This window comes from Pteropus vampyrus, unplaced genomic scaffold (assembly GCF_000151845.1).
Source record: "Pteropus vampyrus isolate Shadow unplaced genomic scaffold, Pvam_2.0 Scaffold31, whole genome shotgun sequence".
NCBI lineage: Eukaryota > Metazoa > Chordata > Mammalia > Chiroptera > Pteropodidae > Pteropus > Pteropus vampyrus.
In genome coordinates, this window is record NW_011888812.1 from 1,544,743 (window position 1) to 1,571,538 (window position 26,796).

General features: G+C 37.6%; 1 protein-coding gene across 19 annotated transcripts in view; it reads left to right on the forward strand.

Moving 5' to 3' along the window:
- The window catches only part of CD44 (CD44 molecule (Indian blood group)), an 81,667-nt gene that overhangs the window by 41,293 nt on the left and 13,578 nt on the right, over positions 1–26,796 (forward strand). Inside the window, exons 4-12 of one of the 19 annotated variants that reach the window (XM_023528662.1) lie at positions 3,544–3,612; positions 5,755–5,994; positions 11,988–12,113; positions 12,844–12,984; positions 16,198–16,326; positions 17,687–17,815; positions 20,729–20,830; positions 22,602–22,691; positions 23,535–23,729. In XM_023528662.1, the coding sequence (XP_023384430.1) occupies positions 3,544–3,612; positions 5,755–5,994; positions 11,988–12,113; positions 12,844–12,984; positions 16,198–16,326; positions 17,687–17,815; positions 20,729–20,830; positions 22,602–22,691; positions 23,535–23,729 (1,221 nt within the window). The remainder of the gene's footprint in view (positions 1–3,543; positions 3,613–5,754; positions 5,995–11,987; positions 12,114–12,843; positions 12,985–16,197; positions 16,327–17,686; positions 17,816–20,728; positions 20,831–22,601; positions 22,692–23,534; positions 23,730–26,796) is intronic. The other 18 variants (XM_011356817.2, XM_023528663.1, XM_023528664.1 and 15 more) reach the window with 18 other exon arrangements.

Sequence of the window (26,796 nt, forward strand, 5' to 3'; positions counted from 1 at the left end):
GCCACCCACCTACTGCCGTTGCAAGTAGTAGGGATCAGAGTGGAATTCAGAGGATTTTAAGATGAAGGGAAAGTATCAGGGCTGGTTAAAAGTATCAGGGCTGGTTAGTTAAAAATGGAGTGCATGAAGGCAGTAAATTAGATCAAATATATACATGTCACTAAACCTATGGAGGGACACTCAAAATAATAAGAAGAAAATTGTACAAGGTTTTTTCCTCTCTATCATATGAACAAAGAAAGCATATAGACTTTGACCAAAACGCCACACACACTGCACATGGCCCATACCCGGTTCCCACACCCATACCCAGAATGTCCATTCTAATTATATGACAACGAAAAAAACCTACATACAAATAGACAGGAAATAGGCATAGAGCCATATGTGGTCTAGCTAGCTTCTCTTAGAGCCAGAGCTTATGAAAGATTTAGGAAGGCTTTGTGCTTTAGATGACAGGGTTGGTCATATGAAAAAAGGCTAGCACCAGGCTGCACACCCTTGAGTGTCTCTGGGCACCGCCTGCAACGTCTCCCACTGAAACTTGTTGAGGGAACCTATGCCATAAATGATGTCGTTGTGTATCTACATTGTCTCACATGTTTTGCAAATCGATATCGCTCACTAGAAAGAACCTTTACTGAAAAAGGTAGAAGCTCACACTATTTTTTTGCCTGGTAAATGAAGCCATCTAGGCAAGTTACTACTGAGACTTTTCTCCCTTCCCTTATTTTTGCCCTAAGGTTGGGCCTATCCTCAGAGAAGGGAGTGAACAACTACTGATTAACTTTCCTCTTCTTTGGGGGTAGTGGAGGGGGGTTAGTTCAATTGAAAAGTCTGAGAAGTCCTGGGGTTGCATTGCATACCAGAATCGCTGTATTAAAATAGTGAAGTTCGAAGTGACGTTTTTCCTTATCTCTTTTCCAAATTTATTCGGTATGGTTAGGCATCTTTTACAAGTTTTTCTTTAAGTTTTAAAACATGTATTTGTTGATCAGCTATATGCAGTCAGTACTGGGAGCCATTATTTTTATCTCAGGAGTTAATCTTATTGAAGCAACAGAACAAAAAGAAAAAGAGTTTGAAAAGAATGTTTATCTAAGGATAAATAAATTCTAAATGTCATGGTTTAGAGTAGGATTATAGGGGTGTTAAGTGAGCTACAGACCTTGATAACCTACTCCAAAGGATCTCACTGGAAAGATCCTTGAATCCCACTGAGCCTCAGAAATACCAGCGGGACTCAGTGATGTGATCCCCACAGACAGGTTACAGAGACAAAGCCGGCTCAGTCTTAAGCAGATAGCTCCTGTATGCTTACAGTCTGAGCAGTGTTTTTATAAAACACAGCCCGTGGTTTACAAATGAGAATAAGGCAGACCCTGAAAAAAGTTTGTGATTGTTATTGCCTCATCTCTCAGCAGAAAGGCCCAGCATGATCATGCCTGGTGACTTCTGTGTTAACAGCACAGAGAGCTGACTTGAATTAGTTCATTTTTAAAGTTTGCTTTGCATAAACTGCCTCATTCTCTTTTGAAGGAGAAATTTAGGGGATGATTCTATATTTATTTGTCTGTACATTCACTCAGTTAATCAAATATTTATTGAATACCTAGAATGTATCAGGAATTAAGAAAGATGTCTTTCTCTCTGGCACTGAGTGACCGGCTAGACTGAATAATGAACATTTCTCTTGGCTTTTTTGGTGCAGTGGAGGCAAGTTTTCTGAGATGCAGCCCACCATCTCAGAAAGTCTTTCTAACAAGTCTTTCTCCCCTCAGAGTCTTTCTAACAAGTCTTTAGGTTCAGGAAAACTGCACCAGACCTATCTCCCAGCAGCACAATGCTCATTAAACAGAATGAAAGGCTGTCTAATGAGGCCTTGCTCTCTGATACCGAAGCATGAATATATAATTGCACATTTGGGTCACCATCCAACTTAGTATGCTTGCCAGATTTGATGCTCTTTATAAAAGTTGAGATGAATTGGAGCATGAAGGGGGTCCATTTGAACAAATGCTGTATTCATTTACAGAACTGTCTTAGTGTTTGTGATATCATGTCTCATTCTATTATAACTTAACTCCTAGAAATTCCCAGTATACTACTGTTACCCACAATGGTATTTGAATTTGGGGGGATTCTTCTATCTCTGCCATTAAGAAGTAATCATCCATGGTCTGTTTCTGAGTATATTCAACATAATGACATCAGAATCATGTTGCAAATCAGGCCAGGTTCTAGTGGTGTCGCCAGAATAGACAGGGTAGATACTCTTTAAGATTGCCCAAGCTGACTATTTGCCTTGACTTTCAAATGAGGGTTTCATTGGGATTTTTTTTTTTTTTGAAAACCGTAAAAATCTAAAGAAACATTAATTATTGTCCCTCATAATGTTGCGAATTCTTCAAAAGCAGGGACAGCAATGTGTTCATCTTTTTGCTCCTTTTTCATTATATCATCTGTAATACATGTTGAGTAAATTCTTAAAATGCATAAATGAACTGACATATCTGAAACTTCCTTTAATAATTTCTTATGGCATTGCCATTCAGGGTTTATTTAAATGTTTTTTGACCTGTTTGTATTTGCAGACCATTTGGGGGGTTAACATATTAGGATTCTTTTTTGGGGGGAGAAGAATGGAACTTCCCCCCTTTTTTATTGATTCGACAAATATTTATTGAGTGCGTCTCTGTACCCATCACACACAGAAGTTCTGGCTAAGACGGATAAGGTTCCTACTCATCTTGTAGAGCTTACCTATTTCTGTGGATGTGGGTGGGTAGCCGACAGTTGGGGTTGGGAGATGTGCCATGAACAGCCATCAAATAAAATGAACAAGATAATTTTAGGTAGTAATAAGACTGAGGAAGAAACAAGCACAGATAATATATAATGGTCATGGGTGTGGGGAAGTGGTGTGGGGCTAGTTTAGATTGGATGAAGTGGAATAGCCTTACCTAGAAGGCGACTTTCTCTTTGAAGAGTCTCTCTTCTGGGAAAACATTTAATCAGCTTTTGCAAGAATGGCTTTTCCTAAAACCTGCTTTTCTCCAGTTGAATATATAAAGCTACTATTTAGTTTCACTAGGAGGCCAAAGAAATAGGCAGATAAAAGGCATCCCCTTTATCTGTGAAAAAGAGATGCTCCTAGAAACTGGGAAGCAACCAAACCCTTTTTCATTCAACTTGTGATTATAATAACAAATTATTTTTAAAAATTCTAATGTGTGCTTCATTAGAGAAGGATCATGTGTCTCTTATTCACCATTATACGCCTAGCCTTCCACAATGCCTGATATAGAACATATGTATTTGTTGATGAATGAATTTATTGTGGTGGGAGGAGGAACAAGTAAGCTTCCAAAAATGTACGAAGCTAAATAAAAATGGAAAATGCATTATAAAGGTCAGAGATGTTCCCAGGAGACTTAACCAAGTTTCAGAAAAATTATTTGGGATAAGTTACAATAAAACTCCATTTAATTTGCTCAATTTTTTTTTAGAGTTCTCATGCCTTTTTTCTTTTCTATCCTGTAGCTCCGCCCGAAGAAGATTGTACATCAGTCACAGACCTGCCCAATGCCTTTGACGGACCAATTACCATAAGTATGTATCTCTTCTAACCTCGACTGAGTTTCCCCATTCTTGGGAAAGAGATCACATGCATTGTCTATGGTTTATATTTGAATAGAATAGCAGTCATTTCCCTAAAGCTGGGTACATTGCCTATGAGTCTATGTCCCTTCCTCTTATCCTGTGATGGCTTGAAACTGCTATCGGATTTACCCCAATATACTATTTCTCAAACTTCAGTCATTTAAAAAGTACTTACACTTTTTTGGGGGGGACATTTCTGTGTCCCCAACATTATTTTTGATATTTTTCTTAACTGACCCATTCTTTTCCACTTAAAACACATTTATTCTTTTTAAAAACTGCAAATGAAAAACCAACATCAAGGTCATAATTAGAAGGTAACCTTAAAAATAAATCTAAATGTAAGGAAAATTAAATAATGTTCGTAAATTCCAGCTGCTGAAGGCTCTGAGCTGTGTGTGTTCTCTCTTACAGAGGGGAATGATTAATAAGCAGTAGGGGGAGGGGCATTCCAGCCTCCCAGACTTTGTGTTTGATTTAACTGCAGTATTGAAATATAATTATAAAGCATATAAACTTCCTGACATATAATTCAGCATTATTAATACCATGTTCACCTAAAATCATCTTGATTATCCGCAGAAGTAGGCATCTGGCACTGTAGGAAACAGAATATCTCAACCAAAACTTTCAAGTAGGTCAACCTATTAACTCCGCTCGTATTGCCTGTGAACTTCATTTCTTTGAGAAGTGTCACAGTGTTAAGAGGGCCTGATTTCTGCATCCTAAAAGCCAGGCCCCTTAGTGTGCATGGAAACACTGGCGGCAGTGGCAGGGGCATGAGAAACTTCCTGAACCATACAAGTGCAGCCTTCCATTGTATGTTGTCCCTGGCCTGTGCCTTGCAAAAGAAAGTGGAGGCCTGCAATGTGAGATGTACTGTCTTGGTCTGGTTTGAAATTCTAGTTCCTTACCACTTGGATGAACTTAGAGGAATGACTTATTCTTTCTGAACCTGTTTTCTCGTTGGGGTAATGGAACAATATATGAGATGTGTCATGAAAATTAAGAAAGATACTTGGCTCATAGTAGATGCTCAGTATCCCATTTCCTCGATCCCCACAGATCTCTTTTGAAGTTCAGATCTATACAAGTTTGATCATATTTCCTTATCATATCCTCATCTGCAGAGATTGTCAGGGTGATTGAGACTTTGGAATAATTTTAAATTTATGTTTTATTAATAGTCCCACTTGGGCAAGCCAGATAGGTGGACAAAAGGAACTTTAGTCCTACCTGTGTAATACAGCAGAAAATAATTTCAGCTAAATGCACACTTGTGCAGTCAGGGGCCCAGACTTGACGGTAACAAATACTTTTAGGGAATAACAATGAATGAATTCATCCTTGCTTTTTCACCTCCTGTCTATTCTAGTCATCTGCTTGTTTAAACCAAAGATTTCAACCTTTATATACATCCGTATTTCTAAATTTCTAGGCTGAATTTCATAACTCTGTCAATATTTAGGCATGCTAATTTCTTAGCCAGGAGTTAGAGTTCTCTTAAATTGACGAAAGTTAGCCCTTAGAAAGAAAATCGAATTCTTCTTGGATTTGTAAATGTGTATTCCCTGCTGAGGCTAGTAGCATCTTTGTCTCCTACTCCAAATCCTTTCTGGAAATAGCTAGAATTAATAACTACAAAGTTTACATGTTCTTAGGAAGGGAGAGTAGGGACCAGGTGAGAGATTTTTCATTTATCGAGCATCTGTACTTTGAATACAGTGCTAGCATTTTAAATACGATATCGTAAAGTGCTCCTAACAGAAAGTAGTATTATCTCTATTTTACAAATGACAAAACCGAAGCTTAGAGAGTTGCCTACCTTGTCTGGAGCCACACAAAACTGGAATTCAAACGTACGGACTCCCAAACACATCCTCTTTTCCTCTCCAAGGTGTGCGAGAGGGCAGGGGAGAAGTTTTCTCAGTGCTTCAGCTACTTATCCCCCCACTAGATAGGTAATTAAGTGTTGCTTTTCTTAATAAGAAGAAAAATAGCTTTAACTGTCTTATATGATCATTCTCAGTCTTTTCCATGCTCAGAAAGTGTCAGCTGTCAAGTTCTGAAAGTGCTGTCTCTTTCTCCCAGCTATCGTCAACCGTGATGGCACCCGCTACACCAAGAAAGGTGAATACAGAACTAACCCCGCAGACATCAACTCTAACTCTAGCAACTCCACTGAGGACGATATGAGCAGTGGATTCTCCAGTGAAAGAAGTACTTCAGGAGGTTACAGCATCTTCCACACTCACCTTCCAACTGCATACCCAACCCAAGACCAAGACAGTTTCTGGGTGTCCGACAATCCAGAGGAAGCCCCTACTACCAGTAAGGAGAATGAATCACTGTGCTCTCCAACAGCGATGTGTTTGCAAAAACACTCGTGATACTCTTGAGTGATATGCACTCATAAGTAGATCATCTCCTGTTTCTAGAAGCTGGTGACACCATCTGGGGAGGTGGGCAATTGTGGTCGTCAGTGCCCTGGATGCATTGATTATTCCTGCCAACAATTTTTTTCCATCTGCAACTGTTTTTTTAGCTTGGGATAAGAAGTGCCATATCGAAAGGCTTTTTTTTTTTTTTTTTTTTTAAAGAACTTACCTTGTTCTTTTGGCCCAGGGATATGATAATGATTCAACAAAAGCTATTTTCATTTTTGCATATTTCCTTCTGGTTCTTTTCCACCTCTGCATAAGATTATTTTCATAATAATGGGATCGTAGCAGATGCATAAACATTCCATCTGCTCCTATTTTTTCACCTAACTTTATATTTTAACCTGATTTATATTCATGTTGTCGATTGTATACTATTCAGTCATATTCATTACTCACGATTTACTGAACAATTCCTTTGTTTTTAGTCTAAGGAAACATAACTGAAGGAGTTTGCTGATCAAAGTAAATCTGCTTAAGAGTTTTATATTCCAGCCTGAAGGGGAAGGCTCTTCATATTTGCTTGGTTTATGTGGATAATTCATTACCTTGGGACCACGAGAGTGGAAATATGTAAACGTCGCCTTAGATTTCTTTTGGTTTTGGACCCTCGTGTTTTGCTTTCATTGGAAAGCGGTTCCATCTCCCTCTTCTCTCCTTCTCTGCTTCCCTCGTTTCCTCCCCCCACCCCCATGGTTTGTTTTAAAACATGTTTCCAGATTGGCTGTGTTCCTTCTGTAGAGGATTATTCAAACTCAAATAGGGCATCTGCCTCTTGAGCAGCTTTCCTAGTATGGTGTGGCTTTGCTCTTTTCCTGGCTACAGCTCTTAAGGGGTGGGACTCTGGTCTCCAAAGAGTGTGACAGAAATTTACTGGTTTGTGAATGCTCAAGATGGGCACCTTTCTATTCCTTATTACCCAGAAGCCAGGGAAATCTCTAGAGCATGATGATTTAATGTAAGGTTATTTGCTCAACGGTGGTTTAAATTTCTATTAGCCCCTTGCTGAGGGGGTGGTACAAATAGGCTTGGGATTCCGGTCATTCTCTGCAGAATCTTTGAAGCATGTCAAAAAAGCAGAAATTTTCAAATTGCGCATTCTTTCCTGGATTATTGGTTCTCTAGAGCCAACCATTTGTAACTTAGTTGTCTGTAATTCCGTGGACAGGCCTTCTTGAGAGAAGTTTCTGCAAACCAGGCTGGCAGCACTGCTGCCTACTTGTTACTTCTTGTTACTCTGCCTTTTTAAAGTAGCCATGTTGAAGGTGCTTATCATCAGGGCATGTAGGTTTGTCAAATGTTGGCAGACGACAAGGGTGGTCTCAGCAGGAAGCAGATCAGGGCTACCCTAAAGTACCATTTCCCACCAAAGAAGAAAATCTTGACAAAATGTATCTTGCAGTTAACATTCAAGGCGCTAATAGCCCATATAAAATAATACTTCACATGTGCTTAGAAAAGGCAATTAGCATATTTATGAACATTCACAGCACATCTGTTAAGGATTGCACCTTTTCCTGCTTATTAATCAGCAAACAGATTTTGAGGAATTATTATGTACCAGGCCTATTCTAATGCTTAGGATCTGGTAGTAAACACCATTAGAAAGTGATATTGAAGAGAAGTAATGAGTAGTAAGCTAGTCATTCATTCAACCAATATTTGAGGTCTTCTCTGTGACAGACTAGAGCGGATGTTGCTCTAGTTACTGTGGACTCAGAGATGAACCTATCTTCGTGGAGTCTACATATTTTTTGGAAGTCAAGGAAGAAGAGTACTACGAGATTTCATTGAAACAGAGTTCAGGATTTGGGCTGAGGAAAAAAGAATTGTGCTTTCTTTTTTCCAGAGCACTTAGCTAAGTTTCTAATAGTAGTTAAGGAAGAAAGAGACTTATTTGCCCACCAGAGTGAGTCCAGGGCTAACCTGAGAGTTGTCGAAGTGCTATAGGATTCAATTAGGCCAATAGCAGCTCCAAATCAATGCATGCAAAGAAGGGGCCAAAGAAAAAATCAGGTGAAAACTTGAAAGTAGCATGTGACATACAAGAAAAAAGTTAGTGCTGATAAATTCCCGAGTAGGCCATATTTTCCAAGCCCAGTGAGGAGAGTCGCAAAACCTTATGACTGTTAGACTGAGAGTTGGGACTAAATGAGAGGGAGTGATTGCAAATCCTGCCTAATGCACGCAGGGGGGCAAAGGTCAAGAGGAGGGCTGGCGGAGTACCTAGGATTGCTCTTTGGCTTGACTGGCTCATTCCTTCCTTAAGGGTCCTTAGTGGGTGGCAACAGGGAAAGCCAAAAGAACCATCTGGGTAAGTTTTGACTTCCAGCAGACTTTTTATTATAAGTGTTATTTTTGGAAGAGCCCTCCTGCAGGCGTATCATCAGCCTCATTTCAATTGGTGATCTAGAATTCTTTGAAATCCAGAAACTTAAACTAATTCAGGAAGCAACTCCTGCCTGGGAACACTCTATTTCCTTCCTTGTCTTCTGGGTGTCGAAGAAATTTTTTTTTTTTTTTTGGTCTGGCATGGTCTAATTGGAAGGGGAAAATTGGAAACTCTGCTGGCTAGGCAGTAGCTTTTTTCATTTTCCCCAAATTTCATACAACTTCTTTCGGGCAAACAGAAATAAAGCCAGTTTCTTTCTGTCTTGCTCTTGTTGGCCTTTTCCTGGTGTATTATAGGGTGAGGGTGGCAGGAGCTGTGCATCTTTAATAAGTTTCTAGGCTGAGAATGGGATGTTGGCGAATTTTCCAGCGGATGTCCAGATTTATCTACGGGCATCATTGGTGAAATTTGTTCTGATTTCTCTACCGTTTATTCTGAGCAAACAAGTTCTTTGTAGCATAGAACATATTGTGCAGGTGTTTGACATCTGGTGTGTATAGAGTCCAAGTTTTTAACCTGGAGTTCATGGACTTCCAGTAGGGTCTATAACAGGCCATGAGGTATACAGGACCACCTGAAATAATATGCAAAATTTTGAGAATGTATTTGTGTAGGATCACTTTTTTGAGGAGAGAAGCCATAACTTATATCAGATTTTCAAATGATGTGTGACTCAAAGTGGTTTTTAAAAATCACAAGTGGTTTAAGTGGTTATCCTGATGATTTTTGCCATTTTCTTCTGCAGGGAAACATTCTGGACTCAGTCTAACTTGAAAGTCAAATGAGAGATTTCAAATTGTAAAACATTACTGATTATCCTTTCTCTGATTTGAACAGAGTCCAGAATTTCTCTAACTTGAGCAATTTTGTTTCTTTTCTTGAAACACATTCTGAAATAGAATTAAAAATGACAGAAAGTGATGGATACTTGAGAAAGTTTTATCTGATTTCAATAGTTGAATACACACTCTTTGCAAAGTTCCCTCTTAAGTATAAAGCTTAACTTGAGATTAATGAGTGTGGGTGGAGCTTTGAAATGCCAGTTGTCATAAGCTACCTGGATAAAATGATAGACACAAAAGATACAGAAAAGCACCTCTAAAGGTACTTCAAAAAATAGACGAATAAAAGCAACTTCATGAAATGCTGCACTGAAGACCTTCAGTTCACAGCTGGGTCACCTAGTTAAGTAAATATAAAATCTTTTTCAGTCATAGCTTATTAAGTTGCTACTTGATTTTGCTCTGAGCCTGTATTCAGGGGATTCCTTTTAAAGAATGGGTAGCACTGAATTGATACCCATACATAATTTGCGTTTCTGATGTTATCTTAAGATTCTAGGAGACTTTGGGAGAGTAGAAAGATAAAACCAGACCTCAATCCTTCTTTTCTAATCTTCATTCTACAATAGATACAGATATCATATATAGCCAGAACTGAGAGTAAAGATTTTGTAGAAAGATCTCGCTGAACAATATTTTAATAATTGATTCAGTTACTTCAGCTGTGCACTCAAACAGCCAGGCAGCAGCTCAGAAGCAAATTAATTGGATATGGTCCTGGTTTGATAGCTCACAGCCTAAGACTCAGGATCAAACAACAGCAATGACAGGTAAACTGTTATGTCTTTTGCTTATTTGTTGTCTTGAATGCCAAGTCCTTCAGTGTTAAGGAAAAGGTGATGGTGATCTGTCACCATTGTTAATTAGAACAGGGTCTGGTACCATTTCATTAATCAGAGAGGCCTATGGATCTGTGGATACAACTGGATACTCCTCAATGTATTTCATATTCTCCTTTTGGCAATATGAACTAGAATCAGAAACATTTTTCTTTAGGAGCTTCTATTAGGAGATTCATTCAGAGCAAGTCCTCTAGAAAGAAGTCTATTAAAAAATGCATACCCTTACTTTCTGCTAATTATCATAGTCAATAATAGTAGAGGGAAATATTGATTTACAGATGGAGAATGTAGGCCCTGAACACTTATTTGGACATCCAAAACCTCAGCTGCAAAGTGTAGGAAGTGACCTGCTGCTTTACATCAGAATATAGGCCTCTAACAAGCTCCCTGGATGTTTGACTATTAACCTTAAGTTACTACAAAATATTTTGATTTGAGGGCTTTTGTGGGAAAGGAATCAGTCTAATGAAAGCAGATTACAAGCATATCTTTATTTATTAACTTTTATTGATGGAAGATAGGGTCATATTTCAAAATAATTAGGCATTTTTTCAGCAGGAAGAAGGTAATAAAATGGTCCTTTACATTTGCTTAGCCTGTAAGACATTGAATAAATTATATTCTTTATTTCAACAAATACTCAAGGAAAATAATGCTGATGTTTTGATTGCCTGTCATAGTGATTAAGATAATGCTACAGGAAGGGAGGGAGGGAGAAAAGAAAGGAGATAGATACTGCAGAATAAAGAACATGTTATTTAAAAATGTTTACAATGTTTATCTTCATAGGACAAACATTGTAAAGGAAATAGTCTTGTCAATGTTTCATCTTGGGTCTTTTCTGGGCTTTCCTGATGGCTGAAAAAAAAAGAATCTAATTCATCTTACTTTTGTATTTGAGAATTTAATGATGGTTTTGGTCTCTTTGCTTGAACTTTTTTCAGTTTTTCATCTATTATCGAATATTTTTATGATGTACATCATGATTATAGAAATGGCGGTCTTTAGAAGTTTTCATATCAGGACTCTTGCTTTTGGTCCTGTTAGTGAGACCGTTGGGGCACTTCATCTCTGTCTGTCTTTCCTAATTACTCTATTTTCAAAAGCTGAGATTCAAAATGTCCTGTTCTACTTTGCAAAATATAGTGTTGATATAAAAAGTGACCATGGGCAAGGTTGCTAGAGGATTTGGACTTAGAAAAGGGGAAAGGCTTTTTTTTCTCTCCCATTTTTTGCTTCATGTGTCATTCTTCCACGTATTTGGGTTTGCTGGAATTAAGTGCTCAGAATTGCTTGTAGGAATATCGTATCTAAATTCTTGGAGAATGATATTGGTTGGCTAAGATAGAGTTCATAGAAGATAAAGGGCTAGGACTCTGAAGAGCTGGATTTTTCTGAAGGTAGCTTGGCAAAACAAATAGACACGTGTGAAAATTTGCCATTCTATTCTAGACATCTTAGCTTTAATGGTCTATGCTTAATAAGTTAATATGTGTATCTAAAAGCAAGGGGGAGTGTTTATTGGCCTTTTTTGCTTTTACTTCTTTGGTTGAGTTATGTTTATATTTATTCTTTTAACATCCTAAAGAGAATTGTTCAGTTGTAAAGATCATAGCCAGTTGTTTTTAGATCTACACATTAGCTTCAGAGACCAAGATATAAGAATTTGGGGGTATACACAACGAATGTTTCACTTTCTTCTTATAATCTTGGAAATTCCATTATACATTCTATTCGCAATTTCCTTCTTTTGTCAAATGGGTTGCTTGGCATCCAGCTCAGCTACTAACGCAAGTCACCACAACAGGTACGGATTCAAATATCATCTCAGCAGGCTGGGAGCCAACTGAAGAAAATGAAGATGAAAGAGACAAACACCCCAGTTATTCTGGATCAGGCATTGATGATGATGAAGATTTTGTCTCCAACACCAGTAAGAATAATCAATTACAGTAGAACCATTCGTTCAAGGCTTACCAGTTTCTCTGAGTGCTGCCTTATATTATCTGTCCTGGGATATAGTATGAAAAATGAGCATAAGCCTATGATCACACCTTAGTTATACCTTGATGAGATCATAAAAAAAAGGAATAGATTTTGTTTTAATGGAAGACAAAACATATTTGGAGGAGAAATTGGGAAAATATCTTTTATTAAATTCCTAATACCTCATGTTCTTTTTTTTTTTTCTATTAGTGCAGTTTGCTGTTACAGATTCTCTTTGAGAATGGCATAGTAAAATATTACAACAAATATTCATTCTGTACCTACTGTGACGCTACAGTGATCAATGATCAGAACACAGTGTGGGAAATTTAGTTAATATCTCATCACAAATTCTTAGTAAACTTTCTTGAGGATACTTAGATGAACTTAGGGGTCATGCCATCTGGGCACAAGATAGTTTATATTACTTCATTATATAAATGAATACATTAAAATGGTTTATGGTGCTGCCCTTGAGAAAGTGGTTATAGTGGAATAACAGGTCATCATTAAGAAATTCCGTGCCCATTGGTTTTCTCTTGAGAAAGATTATTGAAGTCACTCAAAAGTATTAAGAGTAGATGCAGAGAGATACTATTTAGGCATAGAACCATTAAATAGCATGCACTTTAATGGAAGAACAGAACCGTCAAGGGTTAGTTGATAAAAAGTCACAGTGTATATAACTATCATCACAGCAGACGTAGACAGAAGTGGCATCAGTGATTATGGAGAAAACTGGACCCAGGAACCACACTCTCCTCTCATTCACCATGAGCATCATGAGGAAGAGGAGACCCAGCATTCTACAAGCACAAGTAAGAAGGATGGAGGTCAGCAGTTCCGGGCTAGATGAGTTAGTGAAGTCATTCCAAAGGACAGGGAAGACTATTTTCAGACATTGGCCACATCTTCTACTTCCACACGGCAATTTTTTTTTTTTTTTATCCCCAGAACATGCAAAGCTGCCAAATCTGCACACAATTTTTAGAAATTGGAAGAAAAATGCTAACTTGTCTGGTTGCCCAACAGGCCAAAATGTTTACAAATATTTAGAAAGTTAAATTTTAAAGAGATCTGAGATATGGTTTTTGTGTTAAAGATTCCTAGAGGTTCCACTTGAGTGATTTTTTTGCATGTTTATGGAAATGCATAATGAAGAGCGTGTTCTTCCAGTGCCTGATAGTGGTATCTCCCACGATCTTCGGAAACTTTATTTTCCATGAAGATATTTGATGAATCCAGTTTCTTCTTCACATTCTGTTCCTTACTGCATTGTAGAAAAGCATCTCTTAATCCTCTTTGGAGGAAAGTCAAAGTCAATAGCTCAGATGGTCTATATTTGAATACTATGACTGTTATTTTTCTGTTTTTAAGCCCAGGGTAACTTTGGGGAGGCTTTGATGCTGTATTTTCTACTTATATTCAAACATCTCAGGTTTTCTAAAACAATTTCAAGTCTCACTATTGGACAATGAGGATAAGATAGAAAAAATAAGAAGTATATATACTCCTTCTTTTATTTTTATTTCCCAGAGTGCTGCTTATCATATTTGAAATAAAAGAAGATTTAATTTAAGATAACAACTTGTAGCATTTTTAAAACTGTGGCTCAACCATTATTCTCATAGTCTTGCATGCTCCTAAAGCAAAATGTAAGAAATAGCCACTTGAAAGCCAAAGAGAGGAGCAAAAGGGGTTTGGGGACCCAAAGTTGAAGGAATGTCTTCCGACAACAAAAGAAACATTTCAGACTCAGCTAGGACATAGGCTAATAAGGCCTGGACATCGCACTGAATATACCCAACGGGCCTCTATCTTACTACTTATCTCGATAGATTTGCCATACACATGAGGGTTATGGGCTGAGTTAACAACAGAGTCTTCTGATAGAAGAAAGAAATAAGAATCAGAAGTCTCTTCAGAATGGGATTCTGTACCAGTCCTCTTTGCGACCCAGCACTATATTTTAGAAATTATTTAAGACAGTTTGTACTTAAAAAGCAGAAAGATACTCAAGAAGCTTGGAATTAATGAGTCTCTTGTCAGAAGTCATGGTGGGAAGGCATCATTACTGATGGGTAGTTGACAAGTCAGACATAACAGAACCTAAGAGAGGGAAAACAGCACCAGCCACAGCAATTCTCTTATCAGCATTTGCAAAACATAAAGAGATTCTGGTGGATGACCTCTGGGCTTTGTATCAAAGAACATTACAACATAACAGACACTTCAAAGAATTATGTGACTATCTCACAGGACAAAGGAAAGGCCCTGGGAAAAATTGATAAAGCTCTCGAATATTATACAAAAATGATCCGCTTTTTGATTATAGTATAAAACTCCAATATGAAGTAAGGATGTCATAATCTCGTTGGAAAAATTATGCAAAAATCCATACACTTAATTTATTCTTGTTCTAAGAATTTGCATATAGTTAAATAAATGTAAAAAGGCTTATTTAAAAAAAATAAAAAGAATATTATGCGTTCTAGAAGAGAATCGACCTTCACGTTTGCAGCGGAAATCCTATATTCTCTGCTAACTCCTTTGCTGAAAACAACAGAGTGTCTGCTGGCTAGTTAAAGGGTTGCTGTGTTTAGAAAGATAGTGCTAGAAGGAGTTAGAGTAGTGTGTGTGTGTGCATTTTTTTCTCTTCCTTTTCTTTTCTTTTCTTTTCTTTTTTTTTAACTTTGAACAGGCAGTATGTATTTGGGTAATTTTCCTTTTTTTGTAATTGCACTCAGTGGTTTTTCTAACTTCATTACTTGTCAGGAGGCAGTGATTTAGTCAGTGGGAAGTAGAGTTTAAGATTTTGGATTTTTTTTCCCTCCCATCGATAACAAGGTAACCCCAAGAAAGTTTTGGTCAATGCTAGGGTAAAACAAGGACAACGAGTTTTATTTTTTAAATCTTTACTACTGTAAAATTGCACATATTTTCTAAAATAATGAAATACAACCTGTTTTACAAATTGCATAATACACTTCGGCTTGGCAAGTTGATAAGCTTTCTTTTTCTCGAGAACTAAAAATTTGCTATTTGTTGCTCTAGATGAAAATGTCAGTGGCTTTCTGTTTTTTCCCATAAGCATCCTGATTCAATTTTATTCCATTTGTCCTTTCAAAAACTGGACAATGACAACACCGAGTGGTTGAAATTTTAAGCTCATCACATTTATACTGTTTATATAATGCCAAACACTGGCTAGAATGGTTTTCTTCCACTGAATTAATTTTGTCAAAAAGTAATTTTGACAATTTTAGATGCCATATAAGCATAACCTCATAATGTGTCAGTGGAGGAGCATCCCGGGCATTCCCGACATCTGTGCCAGGCAAATCCACTGCTGGTGCTTTTCCAGTGCATATGATTATGAGTCATGTGACTACCACTTCGGAAGGCCTCCTGCTATGTCAGGGGTCCCTAACTCCCAGCAGTGGACTGGTATCAGTCCGGACCGGTACCAGCCCATGGACTCTTAAGAACTGGGCCACACTGCAAGAGATGAGTGGCTGGAGAGCCAGCGAAGCTTCATCCGTATTTGCAGCCACTCCCCCTGGTTAGCATCACTGCCTCAGCTCTACCTCAGATCATCAGGCATTAGATTCTCATAGGAGCACTGGTCCCTGGTGCCAAAAAGGTTGGGGACTGCTGTGTTAGGCTATCTTGTTATCAATTGTTATGTAATAGATTTCTCCCCCAAAAATCACTGGAGCAAAGAAATGAACTCTTTGAGCAGTTCTCAGAATATATGAGGACTCAGACTCTAGTAAAATAAGAACGATACTGGAAGTTCATAAATTGTGGCTTAGTTCTGACTGTGCCAATCTGGCTTTATGATTTTAAGCGAATCAAAACTTCTTTGGGTCCCATTGATTTCTAATATCCCTTTCAGAACATCAGTTCTCTCTCTCTCTCTTCTTGCTTCTTTCTTCTCCTACCCAAGTATATATGCACCTAAAATAGAAAGCTTTGTCTTGGTGAGGAAATTGAATAATAATGGCTCATAATAGACATTCTTCTCACAGCCCGGGCAACTTCTAATAGTGCAATGGAAGAAACTGCCACCCAGAAAGAACAATGGTTTGAGAACGGATGGCATGGGGTATATCCCCAAACGCCCAGAGAAGACTCTCATTCAACAGCAGGGACAGCTGGTAATGGATGGTTTAACAAATAGACTTGGGTAGAAACTTCCTCTTGGATTAAATGTTAAACATTGAGGACATTAAACAAAAAGACATTGAGGGAACTGTCACAAGACATTAAGGTTCCTTAATAAATTACGGTGCAGTCAACACAGACCCAACCCTTAATAAATGCTTATAACAAATCACTTGAACAGGAATGGATATTAGCACATAAAGGAGACCCAGACAATACACCCTTGTATATGTCACTTTCAGATCTAGTTTTGCGTTCCCCTGGTGAGATTATAGCAGAGACTCTAATCTTATAAAATACTCCTTTTTGTTTTTAAAAGAATCTGCTCTTTGATTGATGCAGGTCTAGGCTTTAAAGCACGGTTCTAGAGAAAACCGGGCTTCTTAGAAAGCATCGGTCAGAGCCCTAGTGTTTGAAAAAATGGAGCCAGACATTTTAAGAAAAATACTTTTGTCCTTTGGCCCTTTGTCCTGTCTGGAGATTTCTCCTTGAATGTGTAAGGTTTTTTTCTTAGATTTACAAAAATCACACCTACTCTTGGATTGCAGGATTGCGGAAATTAGAATCAAGTCTTGTCATCATCTCTAAGTGATGCCAGATAGCTTGATTCTTTCGTCTGCATGACAAAAACATTGACATGCATTTGTAAAAGAATGTGAATTCTATATTCTTACTTTGCATTAATGAGAAATATCCTTATATCTCCATTTGCGATATAGAATATAATATATAATGTCCTTCCAGTGTTTGGCAACTTCTTAATGCATTCCTGGCAGATCAATGGATTCGGTGACTGGCTATGTGGTGTGGTTGGTTGTTGCTAAGGGGTTACTATTGTAATCTTTACTACCTATATTTCTTCATCAGCACAGAATGAAGCAAAAGCATGTGCTGCATTCTTGCATATCATTTATGGCATAAATCTCATTGTTAGAAGGTGATGCTTCTAACAGATTCCGTTCACGCTTTTGAGATGAATGACATTTACTTTCATGTTTATCTCATGGAAGCTGTTACCCGATTTCTTCTCTAAGTCTCTACCAGCCTAATGTGCATTTCTCTTAGACGTGGTTCTTTCGGAGTGACATCGTGTGCTGGGACTCTTACACTTCTTCCTTTTGGGGATGGTGGCAATGTGGCATGGGTAAAGAGCTATTTCTCCTTCATCTTCTCTTGATGTCTGTAACTCACCCTTTTTTCCACTGGTGAAGTCATTAATGCTTTTGTGTCCTGATATCAGGAAGATGTTTTCATTGTCTTTCTAGAGAAAAAAATTTATTAAAAAGTCAGTTTATCTCTGGTCAAATGTCAACTAACACTTTGACAATTGCTTGAACTGCATGGTCACAACAGCCTCAACCCATGACAACCATCCAAATCAAAGAATGACAACGCAGAGTCAAGAGGACAGTTCCTGGACTTATTTCTTCGATCCAATCTCACACCCAATGGGACGAGGTCATCAAACAGAAAAAAGAATGGGTAATAGCCTCTGAGCTTGTTTTATACTATGTTTTTGAAAGCCATCAAATGGCCATTTTCCTAGAAATATGACATTGATATTAGACCAATCTGCTTTTCTGAGGACCTTGACATTTCTTCGAAAATTAATTTCCTCGGTAGGAGTGATTTGTACATTCATCTGATTACAAAGTCCTGGGATGAAAGTGAAGAATTTAGCAGGAGGGTTAAAGAGAAATTAGTCCAAAGATGATGGGAGTGGCAGTCATTTCTTTTGAAGGAGCAGTTTGAAGATTTCTTTTCCATTTACTTATAAGTGCAGGATTTTTAATAGAGTGAAGCAATGGATTAAGTGACTATTTCCATTTTAGACATTGTAAACCCAACAATAACTTGTCTTTGGTAGAGAAATCTTAGAGATCAAAAATTGGTGGTGAGTTCTCATTCTGAACAAGTAACTAAAAAGCTCAGGAAACTTTATTATTTACTCTTGTCATATTTAGAGATAAACATGATGCCTAGTAGCTTAAGATTTAGACCATTCTTGTGGATTTAATAAGTGGACAACTTTTACACAGGATGGAATTCCTGTTTTCTTAAACACCATTCTTGCTTACCTGTAAGCAATTCAAAAACAGAATTAAACAAGATAGAGTAAAAAAAAAAATACTAGTTGTTAATTCTTCAAGAATAGAAAATTGTGATTTTAGTTGACTAGTTTTTATTTATAAAGGAAGTCTTCCTTTATCAGAACTGATGACAACTTTCTTTAGAGAATCTGCAGAGTTGGTGGCAGGTAGTGTCCCTCTTTTCTCAGCCTTTACGAAGTTGAAGAACCATGTTCCTTACTACGCCCATGAATAATTACTCAAGTTTTATTTTGTTTTGTTATTTAACAAGATGTCTTTGTCACAGAAATGTAACATTTCAAAAAGGGAGATAAACCAAAACAACCAATATAGGGATGCGAATTTCGATTCCTGGCATTGAATATAGAATCTGGTTCCAAACTGCCAAGAGTGTGCATAACACGAACCTTACTGAAAAGAGTTCTGAGAGCACAATGAAGATGTCTCTTGATAGTGAATTGAACAAAATTATCTCCAAAATGAATCCAATGGTTTCTATGATTTCATTTCTTGAGAATACCCTATGTCATACCTAACTATTAGTGATCCAATATCACCAGATATTAGTGATTAGAAACTACATTGGTATTAAATATCTGCTAAATATGCAAGGCATTATGGAGATACAACAATGTATAATTGATGGCCCATGCTCTTAAGGAACTTCAAATTTAACTAGGAAAAGAAAACATTTAGCATCAAGATATATCTAACAATATGAGACAGCAAGTAATAGATATCAAATGAAAGTTGCCAACAATAAACACCAAAGAAATTCAGAGGATCCTCCAGAGAGGTTCAGAGAAAGGTGGGTTGGATTTGGTTTTTGAAAAATGGGGGAAAACTTGAATAGTTAGAGAAAGAAAGTCAGGGAAGGTTTTTGTAGAAAGTAAACTTATGTAAGAAGAGGCATAAAGGAAGAAAAGCCAAGGAATGAATTGGCCAGAGTGAATGAATCCTTTTGTCATAAAGGAAGATGGGTTTGAATGGCTAGGTTGCGGCCATCATGCTGAGTGGCTGAAGTGCTACATGCACACTCAGCGCACATGTTTATGCACATGACTGCTAGAAGCTCTGATGATATGCATGGTGGAAAACCAAGCCAGTCAAACAACTTCAGAATCAGTATTAAGTCTCCGTAGTGAACAGGAAGATATTCTGTTAAATTGATGAACATGTCAAAGACAATACAATTGGCTCAAATCATAAAATGATGTGATACCTCGTAAAGAATTCTACTTTTAAAAGAGAAGCTGAACAAGAATGTCTAGAGACCATCAATAGGAAGGACTTTTTCTGGTAGAGCATCCTTTTGGGGTTTTGATTTGGATAAGCTAGTCTTTCTTCTTTTTTGAAATCTGGGATAATAGTCAGCATGTTTTGTCCTGCGAAGATCTGATTTTCTTTCCTTTTTGTATGTAAAGGCTGCAGTATAGATATGGGTGGCCAATATTTTAGTTTTTCCCTCTGGAGCCATCTGGAATTGATGAAATCTCTCTAGAGGCAGTATTGTGGGTGGACTTTGAATTGGAGAGCCTGCAATAGTGATGACGTTTATGAATAATTTGGCCTTTACTTCAGGACTTGTTATTTCAACAGAACTGATCTGTGACATTTTAAAAAACATTTGTAAATATTTCAGTGAAATTTCTGTATCATTCAACATGGTACCTATTAAATTCCAAAGATACCTCCTACTTGTATTCACAGGAAGACTGACAGTCCCTGGCATCCACTACTTATTTCTGCCCCTGAATACTCTCCGTAGCTTCCACCTAGGTAGTATCGGATGATGAGTTTATGTTTTATTTGTACATTCACTTTGTACAAATAAAAAAAGAACTTTGTGAAGTGGAAGAGGACCAAATGAGGGAAGAGAGCAGCAAAGAAAGTTCTTTTGCCCAGTAAGGGGGTGTGACAAAATGGTGCCTAAACCAATGCACTTAGTCATTCCTCCGTGTGTCAGATCTCTTGTGTCTATAAGAAAGGCATAGGTTATGTTTCTGTCTCTCCGCAAGTTTTGAGAAGCTCATCATGTGTTCACTTAGAGTCCTTCCAGACTCAGCAAAAATAAACAAAAATTGTAGCTGTCATACAACTCAACCCTTAAATGAAAGCCAGTTGCTTCTTGTGATGTTCTTTTGAAGAAACCACAATCTTTTCTAATTCTACAGACATGAATCAGTATGGACTTTCTTTCTTCTTAACAAGGTTTGAATATAAGAATAATTTAGCTATAGATCATAAAACATCCTCAGGTAGCAGTTTAGGAAATCAAACAATAACACTGATTTAATTCCTTCAGATCTGGACTCCAGCCATAGTACAACACTTCAGCCTTCCACAGATTCAAACACAGGTTTGGTAGAAGACTTGGACACGATGGGACCTCTTTCAATGACAACTCGTAAGGATAATGACATTCAACTCCTTTATCGATCTGTGTTCCTGCTTCAGCTCTTGCTCACACTGGCCCAGACTCAGAGCTTGGTGGTAGAATGATGCATTTAGTGCTTTTTGGCTCAGCTCAGCGCAGAGCATGGAAACTGTCTTCATTTCTATATTTTCTTGATGGGGTTCTTTAAATCTTATTTTGCCTTCATTTTTGGTGTTTTCCATATTCAATAACTTTATGTTAAAACAAGAAAAAAAAAGGATATGGGACTTTGTTAACTTGATTTTCCTTCCCTAAATAGTGTGTCAGTGACACCCAAGACCATGGCAAAGACAGTGATTTCTCTATGTTTTAACTAACCATCTCCTTTTGATTCCCATCTCAATCATGGCAGAGGAGGGGTAGGATTGTTTTAATGGTTGTGAAAAGACATTTTGGGACCAGATAATTATAGAGAATAGGGAAATCACATCAGCCCCCAGAGGAGGGGCAAGGCATGTTGTTGACAATTGACGAAGGTAGCAGGAAACATTTGCTAATATCTCTTCCTATTACTAAACATCTGGTAGAAGCAATGCTAAACGTCTAGCAGCCTTAATTTCCATTATATGTACAAGGCTATCCTAGACATCAGCCTGAAGTCATTCATAATTTTTTGACAGACTATGAAAGAAATCCAGAATTTCTGAAATACGAGGGCTTTTATTTCACTGCTTGTTGCACATAATGGACAGAGTCCTTCATGTGAGCCTTTTTAAGCAGAGGGAAAAAAATCAGCAACTATGTGTTGATCATCAAGAATGTAAAATAGTGTTAAGCATCAAAGGAGATGCAGATGAGCAGAAGAATAGTCTCTGCCATGGAGGATCTTGTATTTCCACTTTATGTCCCTATTGACTTTTGTTCTGATGTTGGGTTTGGGATTTGGTGAATATCTCTCTCCTGGTTGTAATGTTTACTTGGTGGTGGACATGGCTTATGGGTGTGCTTTATGGAGGGCTTGCACCTGTAACTCAGAGGTCAGTACTTTTCTTAGAAGAACACGAAAGAAATTAACTTGAAACTGTCAAAGCGATTTCAGATACGGGCAATGGTTCAACCTCAAATTGCATACATGTCAGTGAGAGTCCTGTGTTTGCCCAGGCAAGCGTTTCCTGGCATTTCAAGGCAGTGATGAGAATCCCTATTAACAGATGAGATCAAAAACCTAATAGTAGAGTAAAATGGTAACTTTAATTTAATGTTCTTTAGGAGGGACTTAAATTTCCTTTATAAACTTGATCTGACTTACTTGAGCAAGTTATTCTAGATGAACTTCTTCATCTTTTGTGGTTGCAAGTATGTGCTATTGTGGTGTTTATTTTTTCTGCAGTCACACTTCTTGACACACGCCAAGATATTTTTGATTATTGACAGGAACATCGGGATTCAGACATTACTTTCTCTGTCTCTGTGTTCTCTGGTTTTCCTGAGTGACTGGAAGCACTGCTACGAGTTCAGTCAGGAAGATCCAGGGTAGACAAACTTTGGCTCAGACTTCATGTTGGCACATAATCTTTGTTGATTATACTAAAAATCAAAGGGACTTAGGACCCAACTAGGGCAAAACAGGATTCTGTTGTATATTTTTATCTGTCAGAGGAGAATGGCATGCACAAACTTTGATTTTCTTATCCATCTATCTGTCTGACGCTATTATAGCTAGGTCCTCCCTTTCAGGACAAAACAGGATATTTGTTTCATGGCTTCAAATTAATGTTGGATTCATCCCTTATTGCAACAGAGTGGAGTCATACTCAGAGGTTCTTTACATCACATGGAGGCTTGGAAGAAGATAAAGACCATCCAATGACTTCTACTCCAACATCTAGCAGTAAGGATTGTAAAGCTCAGGTGGCTTCTGCTATTAAAAACAATAAAGTATGGGTGTTTTTGTAGTGTTTTTGGTGGAGGTACATCAATTGGCTGCTATTATGCTGTTACTTCTGATCAGAAGGTGTGCTGGTGATGGTTCTCTAATTTTTCTGCTTTGTAGACCTCTTAGAAGCTGTTGTACATTGACGCAAACTATTTTCTTAGTCTTAAAGGTTGGGTTCCTTAAACTCTAGAGTTATATTGCTTATGTATGATTTATAATTGGTGTAAAGGTCTGAATGATATTACTTTCTATTTTCCTTGCATTAATAATATTATTTTGCCATTTATACTACGGACCATAAATCATGGTGCTGGTGAGTAAGAAGCAGTGCCTTTCTGGCAAAGGAAAGAATAAGGCTTTGGGTCTTTGAAACTGCACATTGGCTAGTCCAATTACATAATTTTATGTAATTAAGCATAATTTTACCTTCTGATTCAATGATGTGTTTCCTCCACTTCATCAAAGGTGGGTCCAATTGAGTAAGAGCTTAAGATTATTTAGTACGTGAGCTGACTTCAAGGTCACAGTTGTAGTGGCATAAATCCTGGCGAATGTTACGAGAAATGCCTCTCCTCGGTATTAGGATTACTAAAATCTCTTCCACTGAGTGATGTCCAGGTGGTGCCAATTGCAAAATATTGATTCTGTGCAATAGTGTAACGAGTTGCACTATCGTTTGTTCTGTGCTCACAAATAACAAATGGAAATCTTTCGTAGCAATTGCACATTCTAAAGACAAGCAGAGGATGGTGGTGGTCTCACAAATGCGGGTTTACCACTGATTCCACTTCCACACAGACAGGAATGATGGCACAGGTGAAAATACTCCTGAAGACTCAACTACTTCAGTAGAAGGTTATGCTCCTCATTTCCCAGACTCAGAGGGGTACAGGACCCCCACCCCAGTGACCCCTGCTAACACTGGGTCTCCTGAAGTTACTGAAGTCACTGTTGTTGGAAATTCCAATTCTGATGTTGATGGTTCCTTACCAGGTAATTTGCCTACTTGTTATCTGGTTTGCTTTCTCTATGTAGAGAAACAACAGATATTTTCATGTTACAGGGGATATTTTCTGTGTGGGCCATGATTAGACTGATTTGTGACATGAGAATGGCTTGTATCGTGTCATCATTTTCGTGCAAGTAAACTTAGGTTGATTTTATGTATAGAATGCTTTCATTTACCAGTGTAATTTTCATTTATTTTTGTGACTTGGTTGTTAATGGTAGAATTCTTTTCTTTGTCTCATTCCTGATTTTGTGACATACTAAGTTGAACCATATGAAACTGATATTTTTGTAGGTCAAAGAAGTTAAATATTAGCAATTTCATTTGATTCAACTAATAGATGCTGCCTAGTTAGTAAGGTTTTACCCAACATGTGAATAATTTCCATATACTAATATCTTTGCTCTGAAATTATCTTTTACTGGTGATGGATTGGCGAATTTTACTTTTGGTGAAGGGTTTGTGAATAAATCTCTTCTAGTTATGATGCACACTCAAAACTTTATGATACAATCTACTGTTAATGAATAAGCATCATTTCTCTTGCTGTACCGGCAAAGAGATGACTGAAGATGACTTATTCAATTAACTTGGACATGGACCTAGAATGAGAATGAGACTTTTTTTTCTCAAATGCTTCTACTTTTCTTTGTTTCCCCTTTTGCATTAAGAAATGAACGTTGAAGAAAACGGAACTGGAAAATACCTACTCTGGTTAAGAAACTAAAATCAGATTCTTTCCTGCCGGTGTCAGTTATCAAGTACTTCTTACCACTCAACCACCAGGGCATATTAAAGATTAGTGACTTTAAGATACAGTAGTCCCCCTTTATCTGCGGTTTTGCTCTTCTCGGTTTCAGTTACCCATGGTCAACTGTGTTTTGAAAATATTAAATGGAAAATTCCAGAAATAAACAATTTATAACTGTTAAATTGCGTCCCATTCATAGTAGTACCTGATGAAATCTCGTGCTATCCTGCTCCATCCTTCCAGAGATGTGAATCATCCCTTTGTCCACCACTTAGCACTGTAAATGCTACCTACCCCTGAGTCACTTCTTAACCATCTCGCTTATCAGAACGACTGCTGTGGTATCACAGTGCTTGTGTTCAAGTAACCCTTATTTTACCTACTAACGCCACAGTTACATAACTTTTATTGTAGTACATTGTTATAATTGTTCTATTTTATTATTAGTGATTGCTGTTAATTTCTTACTGTGCCTACTTTATAAATTAAACTTTATCATAGGTGTGTATGTACAGGAAAAAAATGGTATAGAGAGAGTTTGATGCTACCTACAGTTTTCAGGCGTCCACTGGAGGTCTTGGAACGCATCCCCTGTGGATAAGGAGGGACTACTGTATTTGTGTGTGTGCAGCATAGCTTCTTTCCCTTCCCTCCCCTGCAAAGGAGAATAAATCTTATGAGAACCTAATATCTAAAACAGCTGACAGCTATGATGCTCTGACTGATGTGATGACAGAAAACCCAGAATGCCACATGCGTGGCCTCTGTTCTCTGGGCTGCCCCCACGGGGCTTCAAGAAAAACAGTTTTAAAAAATATTAACCTCAGCAATATTGGCAAGACAGAGCCCCTTAGATCCTTTGATTCTTTATTCAGCGTGATTCTGCTCTCAGTTATTAAAAGTTCCAACTTTTAATTGTCAGTATTCTTCTGGAAAAATAAATCTTAGAGCGCTGCCTAATTTCTCTTGGCAAAATAAGGCCTATTATGCAACCTAATGAATTTAAATTTTAAATGAAAAATTTTAATAGTTACAATAGCCTAGATTACACAGCCTATCTGTTAGTAAATAAAATGCTTTCTACAAAATAGATGTTCACATATGCCAATTTCTTCTACATTCCATGATGGTATAGACAGATATTCCATGGTTCTCCATGGATTAAATAATTAGTTAAGTGATCTGACCATCACCCTCAGTTTTCTTCTAAAACATTCTGACAAGAGCTCATTTTGTCTCAAACATTTTTCTCAGTCTTTATGCTTAATGTTAAGAACTAAAACATTTGAAATTGTGGTGGTGGTGGTTGTGATGATGCTGGTGGTGGTCTTGGTGGTGATGGTACTGAGGGCAGTGGTGTAAGTATTTCAGCAAATGCTGTTTTCCGTTATTCTAACCATCAGCCAAGGAGCAAAACATTCTGTCCCCTCTGTACGATTACATGAGATGTTACAGATCACCTACCTCCACCTTTCAGAAAATAATGATGATCAGATTATTGTATACTCCTTATGGGTACCTTCATAATGGGTGACTATAGCCTTTTTACAAAACCATTGTCCTGTTTTGTTTTAAGATTTTTGGAAAACATGTCGGGAGGAGGGAGGAGAGTAAGAATTTTCATATGCTGAATCCAAGATCTGACCTGTGGATCCAGTGTTTAGCAATTCATAAACTTGTCTCAATCTAAAGCCTTTTGGTAATGGATATTTGAGAAGATGGATTATATTAACTCCTGGTGTTGAAATGCAGATTTCATTTTTCAAAAATATTACTATTTGAAATGTATCCTTATAACGAGATATACATTGGTCACGTGTTTTTTCCCCCGTTTTCTTCCCACTTATTTTCAGACTCGTTTTCTCTAAATAAGCAGTTGATTTTTCTCTTTGGATCTTTACATAATTCGACCCCCAAATCCCTTATTGCACACTAAAACATTGTGCTATTTCCTGCCAACCAAAAATCTTTTATATGTCTCATGACCTCAGATCACATTTGTCATAATCCAAAGCATGTAGTCCTAATTTCAAAGATATAATATCAAATCCCAACCTCAGACCTGTAAAGACATCATAATATTTTTGTTAGAGTGTTACAGTTACTGGGTTTCTACCAAAGCCACACTTCCTTGATGGACTATACTATCTTGGTTTACTTAATTTGAATGAAAGCTCCAGCCCACTCAACCATGGATTAAGCAATGAATAGTAATTAATATTGTGGGCCTGTTCAAGCCTCCTTTGCCATCATTTTGGTTACCTTTAAAAGACTAAACTGTGTGATGGCCTGCACAAAAA